This window comes from Rhinatrema bivittatum, chromosome 13, assembly GCF_901001135.1.
Source record: "Rhinatrema bivittatum chromosome 13, aRhiBiv1.1, whole genome shotgun sequence".
Taxonomy (NCBI): Eukaryota; Metazoa; Chordata; class Amphibia; order Gymnophiona; family Rhinatrematidae; genus Rhinatrema; species Rhinatrema bivittatum.
This window is the reverse complement of record NC_042627.1, coordinates 38818682-38836274: the sequence shown is the minus strand read 5'-3', so window position 1 is coordinate 38836274 and position 17593 is coordinate 38818682. Positions and strand designations below refer to the sequence as shown.

The window sequence follows — 17593 nt, the reverse complement described above, 5'->3', positions numbered from 1 at the left end:
TATGAAGTTTTAAACCAAAATGTTCAATATATCCCTATTTAAATGAAAGCTACTACATGTAACTATTTTGCCTGTCATGCAGCCTCACGACACCTCTCCACCAGCAGAGGCCTCCGTTCTGAACTACCAGAGCCATGTACTCACTAGCCACATGACTCAGCCTGTGGTGCAGCCTCCTCTGCAACAGGGATCCTCAGCGAGCTTCACCTCTACCTATTTCTGCCTTGCTGCCTGCATCACCTCCAAGCTCCAGCCCCATTTAACCCTGCCTTGTCAGAACCTAGATGCTGTTTCATGGAGTCACTCTTGGCTTTCTGACCTGGCCTTTCTTACCTTGCCTTGTGGCCTTTGGGCCTTCTTGTTCCTTGCCCTGCCTTGTGGATTCTGGGCCTTCTTGCTCTGTGGCCTACCCTAGGCCTTACCTTAATGGCCTTTGGGCCTACTCTGTATCTAGGACTTATGGGGCCTATAGCCTTGTTGAATTTGGGCTTCTATGTTCTGTGTTACCCTTGTCTGCCTTCATTTAAGTCCTGTCCTAGTCTGCCTTTAGTCCTGTCCTTGACTGGTCTTGTCGTGCCCTGACTAGTCCAATCCCCAGTATACAGTCCACAGCTCCTTGCCTGTGCCGGCATCCAGTCCACAGCTCCTTGTCTGTTTCAGTATTCAGTCCTCAACTTATTGCCTGTTCCTGTCTATCTCTGCCCACATCCTCCAACCTGTGTCTGCCCTGCCTTGACCAGCTTACCAGCCTGTCCAGTTAAACCCTATTGGCCCTCAGAACTCAAGGGCTCAACATGCGGGAAAAGGGACTGGCTAGGCAGAAGACCAGCCCAGCTTTCAACCATGATGTTCAGCCGGCATACCCAAGTCCTACTGGCCCCCAGAATCCAAGGGCTCAACTTTCAACGGAGGGGGCTAGCTAGGCAAAAAAGAGATCCAGCTCCTGCTCTGTGATCCTAACCTGCTCCTGCGAGGGTACTTCCCGACCCCAGCCCTTGTGACAGTACATAAATCTAAATTAGGATTATCCAGATGAGTACAATATACCTGATGAGCAAAACAGAAATTAGCTAGAGATGATACCTTCAGAATGGCTTGTTTATGGCTTTCACGCTTCCTCTCTTCCTCTCTTCTTAATAGGAGTGATGCTGAGCGCTTTTCTTCTTCCTGGAAACGAGAAATTGACTTTAATCAGGAAAATATAATTCGGCCTTATTGAATGAGGGTGTGTCAAAAAAGGTCCTGAGTGCTGAAGCTATTAGACATTCATTTTGGCTTATTGTACAAAATTAACCAATTTAAATATACTACAGTTCAGACCCATTAATCCTTTAAATATGTACTGGATAGCATACGGAAGGCTCCTTTTTTAATGTCTGATGTTTTTAACCTATGATTTTCTTCCTTGAACCATAATGTGTAGTATTTTAGCACTCATGCTTCTTCAAGATCATATAATAAGATTTGAGGAAGTTGTGAAAGTCCTGTGAAAGCAATAAACTACACTAATGTAGGTCAGTCAAAAAAACAGCCATTTGATGCCAATGCATGCTGCACGGCTCATTCTAGTTTAGCCCTCCTGAGATTACAGTAAGAATTTGATTATATTACTGTAGTAAAATCATATAGATGCAATTTTTATATTCAAAAACAGTTAAGAAATAAGAAAATTAATATATCAGTTCAATCCTACTAAAACTGAGCAAACAGTACTGCAATACTAGTGAAAAACTAAAATTTACCATTACTGTAATATTTGATATCAATCACACAGAAGAAATATCAAATATGTTTTATCATGAAGTTATTTATCTATTTGAAAACCAAGAGGTCACATGAATATTCATTACTCATGAATACACTATCTACAAAAAGCTCCAAAATTTGTCCTGCAAGCCAAGTCAAAGGCTTTGTGACAAATTTGTGAAGATATATGCCTGTTGCTGCACGGAGGTTCTCTGTAGCATTTACGGTTGCTTACTTATTTACTTTTTGTAGTTAAACACAGACTGGAGACATTCAGAGTGATCATTAACACATTGCCTACTAATGGACTTAATTCAGGAAGGGGCTTCACAGTGTTCCCAAGTGTTTCACTTGCAGTTCACATAGAACACATAATAGCAGTCAGAACAATATCTTCCTCGAAGAATCATGTGCCTTCATTTTGTGATTAGTCGCTGGGTAGAAAAACAAGCATTTGAGGTTTTCTGAATAGGCTTAAAGTCTTAATGTTTGTTGTGCTGAAAATACACTGAAAGTGTGCTGAAAGTACACTGAAAGTGTGCTGAAAGTACACTGAAAGTTTACTGAAAGTACACTGAAAGTGTAATGCAGTTACAGTGACACAGACCACACAGACAAAACACACAGCTATAGGGAGGAAAATTTTCAATGTCATTTCTGCAACTAAAACAGTGCTTTACCTGCGGAAATGGGCTTTAATAAAATTACCCACCCCTATATGCGAGTAACAGTGCACACATATGCGCATATTTTTATCAGCAGTGAGATGAGGCATTCCCAGAAACAAGGTCAGAAAGTGTTTGCACTATGGGGTAGATTTTAAAACGGTACACGTGCGCGTGCTACCCGGCGTGCGCACATGTACACCCAATTTTATAACTTGCGCGTGCAAATTATAAAAGCAAGGGTCGGGCGCGCGCAAGGGGGTGCACAATTGTGCACATTACACGCGCCGAGCCGCACTGGCTTCCCTCGCTTCCCCCTAACCTGACCTTCCCACCCCTTCCCCTAACCTTTCCTCCCTCTAGCCCTACTCTAATCCCCCCAAAATGTTTATTTTACCTTTTGCGCCTGCTTCTGGGCAGGCGCAAGTTGCGTGCGCCGGTAGGCTGCCGGCACATGATCCCTCAACACAGCGGCAATGGCCACTGTGTTGAAGGCCTCTGGCCCCGTCCCCGCCCCCAGACCACCCCTTTTGTAAAGCCCCGGGACTAGCACGCGTCCCGGGGCTTTACGCGAGCCGCCGGGCCTTTTTAAAATAGGCCCGGCGCATAACCTTTTGAAAGTCCGGCCCTATGTGTATAATTATGAATTTTAAAAAATAAAAGAAGTACTTTTCAAAAGGATATATGTGCATAAAATTGTGTTTTATGCACATACATGGGCTTTTGAAAATTGGTATAATATATTCCACGTTTACATATGTAAATCCTTTGGAAAATTACCTTCTGTGCGAGTAATTTTTCCTAAAGCACTATATGCACAGTTTCCCTTTGAAGATTAGTGTAAGGTAAAATGTATCCGCAGACTTTTCACCAATGCAATCAGCTTTAAAATTACCCCCAAAATGCATGTTATCTAGGGAATCAATTTTCAAATGGTTTGGCCACCTAACTTTGGGAATTTGGTGGCTAAAACAGCTCCCATCAGTTACTTGGACCACAAGAAACAAATTAAAAAAAAACAAAAAAACATTTTAAACGTTTTCTACAAAAATTTATGAGCAGTAGAAAAATGTGTATTTTTCACAGCTCATAAGGAGATGTTAAGCTGATCCTTATGAGTGAGTAGTGAGATAATGAACCACATATTTTTTTACTATCATTTTGTATTTATTTTGGAAGAATTTGTATCCCACTCAATCTAATGTACGCAGTTGTTGCGATCCTGCCCATGATGAGCGCAGGCAAGCTCCCTTACCTCACGCGGCCAGTCAGGCCGCTGACGTTGTCTCCTTCATGGCGGGCGTACCGCCGTCGCCGGGCTCCCCCTGGCTGCCTCTGGTACTGCGTGGCAGGATCGGGCCGTGGGAGCTCTCCCGTATGGCTGGGACCTCCACTGCCGCTCTGGCTCTCCCTCGATGCGCTGCACCACTCCCGGGGTCTTCAGCCAGCAGGGAGGCTGTCCCTGCCGGTGCCTGCTTCAGCCCGGGTCCTTGCCTGGCAGGGAAGCTATCCCTGCCGGTGCCTGCAGCCATCCTTCGCTTCCTGCTCCAATTTTCACGGCATGGAGCCGCTCCAGCAGCCTGCCATTCATTCAGCTTCGTGGCAGGGCTGCTCCCGCTGCCTGCCTGCTTCTTGGGCCTTCCACGTGGCTGGGAGAATGCCACCAACGATCCTGCTTCTCTTCTCCAGCTCTCCTTAGGCGCGGGCGCGCGCCTCTCTCCTGTTCTTCAAGGGCCAGCCAGGTGTGGCCCTCTGCTGACCCCTCCCTGGGCATTGTCCTCTTCAGCCCTACAAAAGAGCTCAGCATCCATTCCAGCTTGGCCTTCGCAAGGAGATAGACACTCCTGGGATCCTGCTGGCCTTCGCTCCAGGAGTCGTCCTTGTTCCAGCTCTTCTTCAAGGTATTGTGTTTCCTGTTCTTCGTTGGAGCTCCTCGTCTTGTCTTGATGTCCTTGTTCCAGTCCAGATGTCTGCCATGATCCAGCCCTGAGGTCTATCTCCTGATCCTGTGTTCTGTGTTCCAGTCCAAATGTTTGTTCTCCGTTCCTGATGTCCATGATCCAGTCCAGAAGTTGTTTCTCCTGATCCTGATATCCGTGATCCTGTCCACCTGTCCTGAACCCCTGGCTCCTCGTGCCACTCTTCCTAGCATGCCATGTCGTGGTCCGTGACCAGCCCCACGGGCGGGCTGTGTAGGGCGCTTAATGGTGCAATGCCTTCCTCACTTCTGCAGCAATAGCCTCCGGGAGACTTCCGCTTCTGTACTTGTCCCTGGTCTACGGAGTCCCTTGTGCTTGCTCTGTCCGTGCCAAAGACTCTGTCAGAGCCTGTACCGTCAGCGTGGTCCGCGACCAGCCACTGGCGGCTGAGTAGGACGCGCCTCGGTGCAGGCCTCTACAGCTTCTGAGACATGTTCCTTTTCATTGCTCCACATCTCGTCTAGAGGCTCCTCGAGTCCAGCGTGGTCCGTGACCAGTGGACTGTGTAGGGCGCATTGCATCGCAGTCTCAACCCAGTACTTGCTTGAGTCTTCTGAATGCCTTGTACCTCGTTCCTGAGTCTCGTCTGTGCATCCAAGTACCTCGTTCCGGTCTTCGCTGCCATGGCCTCCATCCGGCCTGCCGCTTCTTGCCGTACCCTGCGGAAGGTCCGAAAGGGCTTGGACCAGTCGGAGGACTGTTCATAAGACCACCATTGCATTGCTGGTCTTCCGAAACGTGCAGGTCCGGAGGAGGGTCAGTTTCTCCAGTCATCTGTCTTCAGTCCAGCCTCGCTCCTGTCCAGCCCATGCTCGGGCATGCCTCGCCTGCCGCGGCACGTCTTCGGAGTTCCTCTGGGGTCGAGCCATGGTCCAAGAACACACATCTCCTGGTAAGTGGGAATGCTCTCCTAGCGCTCCATAACAGATTGCGAAGGCCATGTGTTCGGCGTTCATGTCCTTGTGATGGGCTCTTGCCAAGTCCCGGAGTTTCTTTGCAAAGAAATTTTTTTTAGGAAAAAACCTTTGTTCCAATTTTTGGCTGACAATCTACCGACCTGCTGGAGGCACCAGTTTCCTTGAATTTTTGTTTTTTTCCACATCGCTAGAGGCTTTAGCATCTGTTTCCATCGAGTGCCTTCTTGAGACTTTGTTTGGCGTGGGTACACTTGCTGTACGACCTGCAGGAGGCGCCTGCGCCCAGGTTCATCATCTTCCAAGCTGCAGCATCTGGTCCCTGTTCTGCACGACCATCATGTCCAGAATTTTTTATTTTTTCCTCTGAGCACTCTTGATCTACTCACAGGACTCACCTGCTCCGAGGAGCTTATCTTGCTGGAATCCTGCGCATTTCGTCCATCAAGTTCACCATCCTGCAAGAGATGTCTTCAACTCGCCAGCTTGTGGCACTTTTCTCCAGATGACCTGCAGGAGGCGCCTGCACCCCATCTGTTGTCATCTGTCCAATGGGGCCTGGAGCATCGGTCATCTCTTCGAGTTAAACCAGCAAACTCCTTCGCTCTTCCCGCTCGGTTTCTTCAGTACTTCAGTTACCACATGCTTGCCTCGCTCACCACCCCAAGCTCGAGACCACCGACCTCTTCTCTGGAATCCACTGCAAGCTTCACCATCCAAGTAAAGGTGCCTGTCCAAGTGTGCCTTTTCAAAGTAAATCTACTTCCAGCTTGCCCCCAAGTAGTCCAGAGGATGTCCATCTCCGACCATCAAGTCTAGCACCACTCTAGTGTGAGTGTCAACTACCAACCAAAGAATTTCAGCCTACGTGTTTTGCCAAGTATTATTCCGTCCGTGACCACCAGCAGTGACTAAATAGTCTTCTACCATCCTTAACTAACGTATTCTAGGAAGTCACCAATACTCCTAAGCTCTGATCCTTGAACTATTGTTTGGTACCCAACAACGAGTGTCCCACCATACTTTAAATCCCACAGCTTCCCATATTTTGTCATTTATTCCCCCTCTGTCTAATCATCCAGTTTCCTACAGATATCTAAGACTATCTTATCATTATACTTGATCTCTGTCTACTCAATGTACCTTTCCTTTGGTACACCTTTATCTGGTTTATCTTCAATATGCCTATCCTTTGGGATAGCTTGCCTTGTCCATATGTTTTACATGACTGTTCTCAGATTGTTAAATGCTGTTGGTTTTTTTTTTTTGGTTTTTTTTTTCAATGTCTTCAATAGTTTTATGTATCAGGTTGTTATAATTGTAAACCGGAGTGAAGGCTACTCTGCTCTACCTCGGTATATAAAAAAATGCTAAATAAATAAATAAATAAATAAACTTGAACCAACTGTGGGATGTCTTCCATCTTCTAGTGATACCAAGACCACCCCTCACCGCATCTTGAACTGCTACCTTGACTCCGTACTTCAACTTCATCCACCTTGAGTCACTGAAGTGCTAAGTCTCTGAAACCGTCAACTCAGCGTCTAGTCTTCACCTTGTCACTCCATCCTGCACTACAGCTTCAGCCTTAAGAAGTGTTAGGACTTCCGTTCAAAGCCAAGTCTTGGATGGAGCCTTGCCTCTGCCACTTTGATCCTTAAACCAAGATACCATCTTGCGGTTCTGTACCCTGCACCCTGTCTGACCTGCGCCTTCAGCATACCATGTTCTGTGTTCGTCTTGCCTGGACCTTGACCACTTCTGTCCTGTCTTCTGCCCAAGTATTCTTCTTGCTACAGTTCCTTGCCAAGAAGTTCCAGCTTCGTCCTTGGATCCTTGATTGCCCCTGACGGTATATGGAATACCGCCTTCTTCCCAAGCTGTTGACAAGAGGCTTGAGGAGGGGGGGTCTTTAAGGAGGGGGTACTGTTGCAATCCTGCCCGCGAGGAGCACAGGCAGGCTCCCTTACCTCATGCGGCCAATTGGGCCGCTGACGTTTGTCGCTGGGCTCCCCCCCCCCGGCTGCCTCCGGTCCTGCGCGGCAGGGTCGGGCCGCCAGGAGCTCTCCCGTGCGGCTGGGACCTCTGCTGCCACTCCGGCTCTCCCCCAACATGCTGCACCACTCCCGGGGTCTTCAGCTGGCAGGGAGGCCGTCCCTGCCGGTGCCTGCTTCAGCCCGGGTCCTTGCCTGGCAGGGAAGCCGTCCCTGCCAGTGCCTGCAGCCATCCTTCGCTTCCTGCTCCACGGCATGGAGCCGCTCCAGCAGCCTGCCCTTCGTCCAGCTTCATGGCAGGGCTGCTCCCACTGCCTGCCTGCTTCTTGGGCCTTCCACGTGGCTTGGAGAACGCCACCAACGATCCTGATTCTCTTCTCCAGCTCTCCTTAGGCGCGGGCACGTGCCTCTCTCCTGTTCTTCAAGGGCCAGCCAGGTGTGGCCCTCTGCTGACCCCTCCCTGGGCGTTGTCCTCTTCAGCCCTACAAAAGGGCTCAGCGTCCATTCCAGCTTGGCCTTCACAAGGAGTTAGACACTCCTGGGATCCTGCTGGCCTTCGCTCCAGGAGTCTTCCTTGTTCCAGCTCTTCTTCAAGGTCCTGTGTTCCTGTTCTTCGTTGGAGCTCCTCGTCTTGTCCTGATGTCCTTGTTCCAGTCCAGATGTCCGCCTGCTGTTCCTGATGTCTGTGATCCAGCCCTGAGGTCTGTCTCCTGATCCTGTGTTCCAGTCCACATGTTTGTTCTCTGTTCCTGATGTCCATGATCCAGTCCAGCTGTCCTGAACTCCTGGTTCCTCGTGCCACTCTTCCTGGCGTGCCATGTCGTGGTCTGCGACCAGCCCCAAGGGCGGGCTGTGTAGGGCACTTCATGGTGCAATACCTTCCTCACTTCTGCAGCACTAGCCTCCGGGAGACTTCCGCTTCTGTACTTGTCCCTGGTCTACGGAGTCCCTTGTGCTTGCTCTGTCCGTGCCAAAGACTCTGTCAGAACCTGTACCAACAGCGTGGTCCGCGACCAGCCACTGGCGGCTGAGTAGGGTGCGCCTCGGTGCAGGCCTCTACAGCTTCTGAGACATGTTCTTTTTCATTGCTCCACATCTCGTCTAGAGGCTCCTCGAGTCCAGCGTGGTCCGTGACCAGTCCCGCGGGTGGACTGTGTAGGGCGCACTGCATCGCAGTCTCAACCCAGTACTTGCTTGAGTCTTCTGAATGCCTTGTACCTCGTTCCTGAGTCTCGTCTGTGCATCCAAGTACCTCGTTCCTGAGTCTCGTCTGAATCTCCATGTTCTGGTCTTCGCTGCCCTGGCCTCCAACCGGCCTGCCGCTTCTTGCCGTACCCTGCGGCAGGTCCGAAAGGGCTTGGAACGGTCGGAGGACTGTTCATAAGACCACCATTGCGTTGCTGGTCTTCCGAAGCGTGCAGGTCCGGAGGAGGTTCAGTATCTCCAGTCATCTGTCTTCAGTCCAGCCTCGCTCCTGTCCAGCCCATGCTCGGGCATGCCTCGCCTGCTGCAGCACCTCTTCGGAGTTCCTCTGGGGTCGAGCCATGGTCCAAGAACACACATCTCCTGGTAAGCGGGACCGCTCTCCTAGCGCTCCGTAACAGCAGTGGGTAACAACAATACAAAAATAATAAAAACACACTCATTTTATATGCAAAACTGAAAATCATTCAACTTACAAAAAATAACCTCCCTAGTACATACTAACTAGTACAGACCATGCCACACGATTGCATTAACAAAATCAACCAGTCACGCAATCAAAATTAAAGTTTTATACATTCATATTATTAAACCCCATAAGCTTGCTTAAAGAAAAGGGGCTTCACCAGTTTCCTATAAGACAAGAAATTCAATCACCCTTATCTTGTCCGGAAGTTCATTCCAACGTTGAGGGCCTGTCACACAAAACTTTCTTTCACAATTCTCCTACAAACAAGCCTGACGGATATATGGCCCCTCTAGAAGATTAACCCCAACAAATCTTAGTGGACAGATCTGAATGAATTAAAGTCACAATCTTAAACCTGATTCTCCAATATATAGATAACCAATGGAGTGAATACAATATATGAGTGATATAGTCAAACTTCTGAGCTCCAGTAAGTAGTCTAGGGGCTGCATTCTGCACAAACTTCAGGCTTTTCAAAACAGTTGCAGGTAAACTAATGAAGCGAATTACAATATCCAACATTAATACTAAATCCTGCAGGACTGGAAATTATCAATAGATAAATATGATTTCAGCCTTCGCAGAATGTGCAATTTATAGAAAAAACTTTTTATAATTGTCCTTATTTGGAGCTGGAGTGATAAATCAGATTCTAACAGCACCCATAAATTTCGTCAAGAAATGGAAATAACACATTCCTCAAACTGAAATGATAATGGAAGACCTTCTATAGGAAATCTACTCAAGACCATCATTCCCAACTAACCAACATTCAACATCAGTCTGTTGGTGGTTATCTAGCACTTAACACGTAACATTCAGCAACTATTGATAATGCATCATTTACAGTAGATATAACTGGTACAAACAATTGTATATCATCGGTATACAGTCTGTAGCCTACACCCAAACTGGATAGAAGGCTACAGACTGGATGCAAGTTGATATTAAACAACAGGGCTGACAGGGCAGAGTCAATGTCAGTAAAGTAACCTTTGGATGTCTGTTGGTTTTTCTTCACTTGCTGCAGTCACCCAGAAAAGAAAGAGGCAAGCCATTTCAATGCAGTCCCCAAAATTCTGATCTCCCTTAAGTGAAACAACAGAATAAGATGATTCACCATATCAAAAGTGGCATAAATGTCCTGTAAGACCAAAATATATTTGGTGAATATTTTAATATCACACTTGTAATAATCAATAAAAGCATTTCAGTGCCGTGACCAGGTCTAAAACCACTGATACTGGTCCAATAAGTTGTTCTCATCAAGAAATTTGTGGCACAGTCTATGAACCACCTTTTCGATTTTATAAATGTAGCCATAGCTAGAATTCTATTAGTATATGTAAGGCCGTGTTCTGTACTCACTTGTGCTATGCAATAACATTTGGTATATACAGTTGCAGGCAGACTTGATGATCATCACCTCTTCTGTGAGTACGCAAAAGGGACGGGATTGCTCCATCAGGATCTGCCAAATACTTCCAAGTGACACAGGTTGGCCACTCTTGGATAGGTTACTGGGCTCAGTGGGCCACTGTGTTGACCCAGCATGACATTTCTTAAATTCTTAACTGTGGAATAGTTTTCAAAGAAGTCACAATACTATCTATAGTAATTTACATGACTATTGTAAATGAATAAATGTTTTAATAATATTTTTATTGTATAAAAATGACATGATTGTCCTGTTTTTATGTTTTATGAATATTGTTACTGAAATCTGCATTAGGCATATTTTTGGATGCGTGGAATATAAGATTTGCTAAATAAATAAATATTAGAAAATGAAGTAGATATTAGTAGTAAAGTAACTCCCTCTTTGGGAACCTCCTGGAATGCAGGTGCACACTGCTGTCCCCAGGGCCTCTTTTCTCCCAACTTTCTTGATCCATTCAGTCCACTACAGGCTCAGGGGTGCTGGGGTTCTTTCTGGCAGGTAGGAGGATTCAACCTCCAGGGCCCTAGGTTCACACAGATGGATACCAACACACATGCCAGATTTTAAAACTTACGCGCGGGTGTAGATTTGGGCGCGCAACCCGGCGTGCACAAATCTACGCCTGATTTTATAACATGCGCGTGCATGTTATAAAATCTGGGGTCGGCGCGTGCAAGGGGGTGCACACTTGTGCGCGCCGAGCCCAAGGGGAGACCCAATGGCTTTCCCTGTTCCCTCCTCCCTCGGAGGGAACTTTTTTCCACACACACCCCCACCTTCCCCCTACCTAACTCGCCCCCCAGCCCTTCCTAAACCCCCCACCTAACCTTTGTCTTGTAAGTTGCGTCTGCCTCTGGGCAGGCGTAGGTTGCGCGCCGGCCAATGGCCAGCCCGCGATCCCGCACACAGCAGCAAATGGCCACTGTGCCTGAAGGCTCCGGCCCCGCCCCGCCCCTTTTTTCAAGCCCCGGGACATACGCACGTCCCGGGGCTTGCGCACATCACCGGGCCTATTCAAAATAGGCTCAGCGCATGCAGGAGTGGATTCTCGGGGTTACACGCGTAATCCTTTGAAAATCCGCCCCACAGTCTCTCAATTCATTTAGGCTTTCTTTCTTCACAGTACTCACACTTAGGGCATCTTGGCTTTAGGACACTTCTGACTCTTAATGAAGTCACTGGACACTCTGGTAGGGTGTTCAACAAAAATATACTACAACCAAATATACTTGATTCCAATTCACAACAAAATTCTTTGACTGATATTCTCACAAAAATAAACAGTACAACGGTACCTCTTTCCTCAGTTCTAACAGCAGTTAGTGTCCCTACGGCTGGCAGAAACTAGGCAAGATCCAGCCCTCTAGATGTTGGAAAGTGGGCTGGGATCTCCTGTCGCTTCTTCTGATGGTATACTTGGACTTCTGATGTTAGAAAGTCTGATAAAAAGTTTTCAAAATCAAAAATCTCTCCTCCTTCTCAGTGGGCAGGAACTGATGGCAAAATAATTCCTCCCAAAAATACAAAAACAAACTCTCTGCAAAAATACTTCTCTCTTCTTCTCTGTCAGGTCACTGCTGTCCCTCCTTAGCTGAGTGGCAGGGAATCCCAGCATCTTAACCTGACCTCCCGAAGCAGGGGTGAAAATCCTTCTTAGGCAGGACCAGGCTCCCAAAACCAAAACTGTTAGGAAAAAAATATAAACAGCTCTCCCACAATTCCTCTTCCACTCTTACTAAGACAATCCCTTCCAGACCTGAGGGGTACTGGTCAGAGCATAGATCCTTCCCCTGGATCAGGCTGGAGGGTTCAAAATGGGGGGGGGGACACACAATTCCTCCTCTCAAAAACTAAACACAAACTACTTTCTCCTCCTGCACAGCCTACATTTAAGGAGTGGCTGACCAATCCAAGCAAGTCTGTGTGGAGGTGCTTGCAAGGAATGATCTGCAAACCGCCAAACCCTAACCTAGGGCTTAAGCTAGAGACAATTTAGCTAGTGAGGGACCTAGGTGATCCCTTACAATAACAAGAGAACACAAGATATGAAAAAATAATTTGGATATCATGTCCTATTAGAAAATGACTATTTATTCAGCACATTATCTTTAAATTCTGCAATATAAATAAATGTAAAATATATTTGAATTCCTCATAACAAATGTAATTGTAGGTTGTGTTTCATTATCACTGCTCATAAAATTGGGGGGGTGGGGGAGAGGGAAGAATAATTTGAGGTGGCAAAACGATTTAGATTACAGTATTTTGCTTTTTGTATAGTTCATGGCTTTGCATTCCATGGCAAAAAAAAGATGGCTGACAAACAGGTTTATTTCCGGCAAGAAATGTTATATATTTGGGGATCGGGATTTAGGTTTCCCATCTCTCAAGGCAAGCCAGACCTGAGTGTACCAGGGAGGTAGTATGGAAAGGCATGGGAGGCAGGGGAAAGGGAAACGGTTGCTGCTGTTTTGGTGGCCCCTACCAGACAAGGAGTGATACTGAGGGGATACCTTGAAACAGACACCTCTAAAATCCTTGCTCTGGCGAGGATTCCCTGATGTGCCCAGCATGCCATCTGGGGAGGCAAAAGTGGCAGAGACCACTAACAACAAAAAATGGCAAAGAAGGAAAAAATATTAAATTCCTGTGTGAGCTGGTTCATCCTAGACCACACAATGCTTAGTAGATTTGGTTGACCTATTTGATTTCTGAATTTCTTGAGAAAAGCATTTGTGGTTACCCTTCTGTTGATATAAACCTGTTCACATCAAGAGGGTAATTTTTAAAGGGACTTCTGTGGGAAAAGTAGTGTTTTACCCACAGCAATGCCTCTTTAGAACATTGTGCAACTGAAACGTATGTAAAATTATGTGCATATACAATATACATGTGTACTTTTATGTGCATAGGGGGAGGTGTTTTAGGGGACGGAATCTTATTTTACAACCTGCCAAAGTGACTCATGGAAGTCTTTTATTTGTGTATATTTACACCTGTTAATTAACTGGCGTAAGTGATTGCAAACACATCTTAAAAGTGACTGGGTGGAGGGGAAATGGGAGGACTTCAGGCTGAAGAGCCAAGAGGGTCTTCATAAGCTACAGATGGATGAACTGTTAGAATAATCGGTAAAACTGGTTATTTCATTGCCTTGCACATCTTTGAAAATCCCCTGATTTGAGCATTTAAAAGTCGAATTAAGGGAGGGTGGTAAATGTGTCTAAATAACGTGAGTAAATCTACCGCATATCCCTTTAAAAATGGAAGTACAGATACGCAGTTATATCATTTGCGAACCCTTATCCAGCTAAATTTCGACTTATTCAGCTAAGTAGCAGTTTTGCTGCTACTTAGACAGACAATTCTGAACTTATCCAGATAAGTAGCTAAGTACTGCTATTTAGCCAGATAAACTGGAACATATTCAGATAAGTGCCACTACATTTCCAGGTCATGGTTTTTACATTGTGCACGCATATGTACTCGTATTTTATAACCTGCGCATACCATATCTAAGCAGGTTATAAAATACAAAAGAAAATTATTCCTCACCTGCTAATTTTCGTTCCTGTAGTACCAAGGATCAGTCCAGACGGTGGGTTATGTCCCCCGTCCAGCAGATGGAGTCAGAACAAAAGCTCGAGGGGAGGTCCTATATGACCTCACCCCCGGTGCCTCAATCCTCAGTAACTAGACTTACAAAGCCAAGAAGAGAAGAGACGGAGGGATCAAGAAATGTACATGCTCAATAAACTGTTATAAAAAAATGGAACTGAGCTGAACAACTCAAGAACGGAACTTGCAAACCAAACTGTAACCCCAACAACCCCCTGGAGCCCCAGGGAATGTGGAAGAAAAAGACAGAGAGAGTAGAATTGACGAGCAGAGGCGTTCTCCAACAAAAAACCCCCAATCACTAGGGAGGGTGTCTGATCCTTGGTACTACAGGAACGAAAATTAGCAGGTGAGGAATAATTTTCTTTTCCCTGTACGTACCAAGATCAGACCAGACGGTGGGATGTACCAAAGCTTCCCTACAACGGGTGGGCCAAGGAAAGCCCTACTCGAATGACACTATCTCCGAAGGACCCGAAAACGGGCGCCCGGACGTCCAGACGATAGTGTTTCGCGAAAGTGTGGAGCGACTTCCTAGTGGCCGCCCTACAGATCTCCTGTGCGGAAACTGACGTGCTTTCCGCCCATGAAGCAGCTTGAGCCCGAAGGGAATGGGCCTTAACCGCCAGCAGTGGCTGTCGACCAGCAGTTAGGTATGCCGAGACAATCGCCCCCTTCAGCCAGCGGGCGATGGTGGCCTTGGAAGCCATATGACCCTTCCTAGGTCCCGACCAGAGGACAAACAAATGATCCAAGAGACGGAAGTCATTGGTGGAAGCCAAGTATTGCAGAGGACATCTCTTGACGTCCAACGTTCGCAGTTGTCTGGGATCTTCCGAAGAGAAGGAAGGCAATTCCACCGACTGGTTGAGATGGAAGGACGAGATTACCTTCGGTAGAAAGGAGGGTACCGTGCGTAACGACACCCCGTCGTCCGTGAAACGGAGGTATGGTTCCCGACAGGACAGAGCCTGGAGCTCCGAAATGCGGCGTGCTGAACTAATAGCCACCAGAAAAATAGACTTAAGGGTAAGATCCTTGATGGTGGCCGTCCGCAAAGGCTCGAAGGGTGAGCTACCAAGTGCCTGGAGCACCAAGTTGAGACTCCAAGAAGGACAGGGTGGCCTAGACGGAGGCTTTAGCTGTCTTACCCCCTTGAGGAAGCGGAGAAAATCCGGATGCGACGAAAGCAGCGAATCCTTCCCGTTGTGAAGAAGCGCTCCCAGGGCTGCCACCTGTACCCTAATGGAATTATACGCGAGTCCCATTTCTAGACCAGACTGCAGGAAGTCAAGAATCTGAGCGACAGAGGCGCGACCCGGGAAAATGGACCGTGAGACACACCAATCCTCAAAAACCTTCCACACCCTCACGTAAGTAACCGAGGTTGACGTCTTCCGAGCTCATAAGAGAGTGGAAATCACCGCCTCCGGGTACCCCCGACGCCTCAACTTGCACCTCTCAAAAGCCAGGCCGCAAGACAGAAGCGATCTGCCTCCTCGAAAAATATGGGGCCTTGACGAAGGAGTCGCGGGAGGTGACCGAGGCGGATTGGTCCTTCGAGAGCTAGGTGGAGAAGATCTCCGAACCAAGGGCGCCGGGGCCACTCCAGTGCTACCAGGATTACTGGCCCTGGATGAGTCTCTATCCGACGAAGCACCTTCCCCACCAAAGGCCACGGTGGAAAGCATACAGGAGGACCTGCCGAGGCCATGGGAGAACCAGCGCATCGACCCCTTCGGCGCCGTGTTCCCGCCTGCGACTGAAGAAGCGTGGTGCTTTTGCGTTTCCTGCTGTGGCCATGAGGTCCATGTGGGGCTTCCCCTATCGCTGTTCTATCAGTCGCATCGCGCTCATGGAGAGTTCCCACTCCCCGGGATCCAGACGCTGACGGCTCAGAAAGTCCGCCTGAACATTGTCGACACCTGCTATGTGAGAGGCAGCTAAGCGGAGCAAGTTGAGCTCCACCCAATGCATCAACTTCTCCGCTTCCCAAGCGACCAGTCGACTCCTCGTGCCTCCCTGGCGATTGATGTACGACACCGTGGTTGCGTTGTCCGACAGTATCCTGACTGCCCATTGGCGAACCAGCGGGAGGAATCCCTGCAGGGCTAGGCGGACCGCCCTGGTCTCCAGGCGATTGGTTGGCCGCTGCATCTGTTCCTTCGTCCACGTGCCTTGGATGGAACTCAACCGGCAGACAGCCCCTCAACCGGTAAGGCTGGCATCCGTGGTGACCACTACCCAGTCCGGTGTGTCCAAGGACACTCCCCGGGCCAAGCGTCGAGGATCCAACCACCAGTGGAGACTGAGCCGAGCCGCCGCCGGGATCGGAAGGACCGCTTGGTAATCCCGCGACACCGACTTCCACTGGGACAGCAATGCCTTCTGAAGGGGACGAAGATGTGCGAAGGCCCACGGTACCAGGTCTATCGTAGAGGCCATGGTCCCTAGAACCTGAAGGTAATCCCAGGCTGTGGGCTCCGGGAGGTCCGTGAACCATAGGATCTGCTTGCGCAACGCCTGCGTCCGCTCCGGCCGCAGGAACACCTTGCCCTCCTTGGTGTCGAAGTGAGCGCCCAGAAAATCCAGCGACTGGGAGGGTGTGAGGTGGCTCTTGTCGTAATTGATGATCCAGCCCAGCAACTGTAGGAGAAATACCACCTGGTCCACAGCCTGAACTCCCTGATTTTGAGACTTCGCCCGAATGAGCCAGTCGTCCAGGTATGGGTGAACCAGGATCCCTTCTCGACGGAGAGCCGCTGCGACTACCACCATCACCTTTGTGAATACGCGTGGAGCCGTGGCGAGGCCAAAAGGTAGCGCCCTGAACTGGAAATGCTGCCCCAGGATCTTGAAGCGGAGAAATCTTTGGTAGTCCGGATGAATCGGGATATGAAGATATGCCTCCGTCAAATCCAGTGAGGCAAGGAACTCCCCTTGATGAACCGCAGCCAAAACCGAGAGGAGAGTTTCCATGCAAAAGCGTGGGACCCAAAGAGCTTTGTTGACGGTCTTGAGGTCCAAAATGGGCCGGAAGGTGCCCTCCTTCTTGGGCACCACAAAATAGATAGAGTAATGACCTCGACCCAAGTCGGAGGCGGACACCGGCCTTATCGCCCCTAAGGCCAGCAGGCGATCGAGGGTCTGCCGTACGGCTCCTTGTTTGAGAAGAGACCCGCATGGGGAGATGAGGAACCTGTCCCTGGGGGCATGGACAAAATCCAATGCGTAACCGTTCCTTAGAATGTCCAAGACCCACTGGTCCGACGTGATGCGGACCCACTCTTCGTAAAAAAGAGCGAGCCGACCTCCCACCCGCGGGGTCGGCTCGTGGGTCCACCTGGCATCATTGCGTTGACTTCGAGGAAGAGCGAGGCCCCAGCGGCTCCTTGCCGGACCTGCGCCCACGAAAGGACCGGTTCCAGGTCTGAGAGCGAGATGATGGATTCCGGGACGCTTGTTGCTGCCTGTTAGTCCGAGCCCGACGCTGGTTCCGGGACCGGTTCCTAGAGAAGCTGAATGCTCTGGTGGAGCGGGGCCTGTCCTCCGGAAGCTTATGAA

The 17593-nt window shown here is 48.7% G+C and overlaps 1 protein-coding gene across 4 annotated transcripts in view; it reads right to left on the bottom strand.

Moving 5' to 3' along the window:
* LRRC49 (leucine rich repeat containing 49) overlaps window positions 1-17593 on the bottom strand; it is a 315450-nt gene that overhangs the window by 125274 nt on the left and 172583 nt on the right. For all 4 annotated transcript variants that reach the window (XM_029575276.1, XM_029575277.1, XM_029575278.1 and 1 more), the window contains one exon: window positions 1084-1167. In XM_029575276.1, the coding sequence (XP_029431136.1) occupies window positions 1084-1167 (84 nt within the window). The remainder of the gene's footprint in view (window positions 1-1083; window positions 1168-17593) is intronic.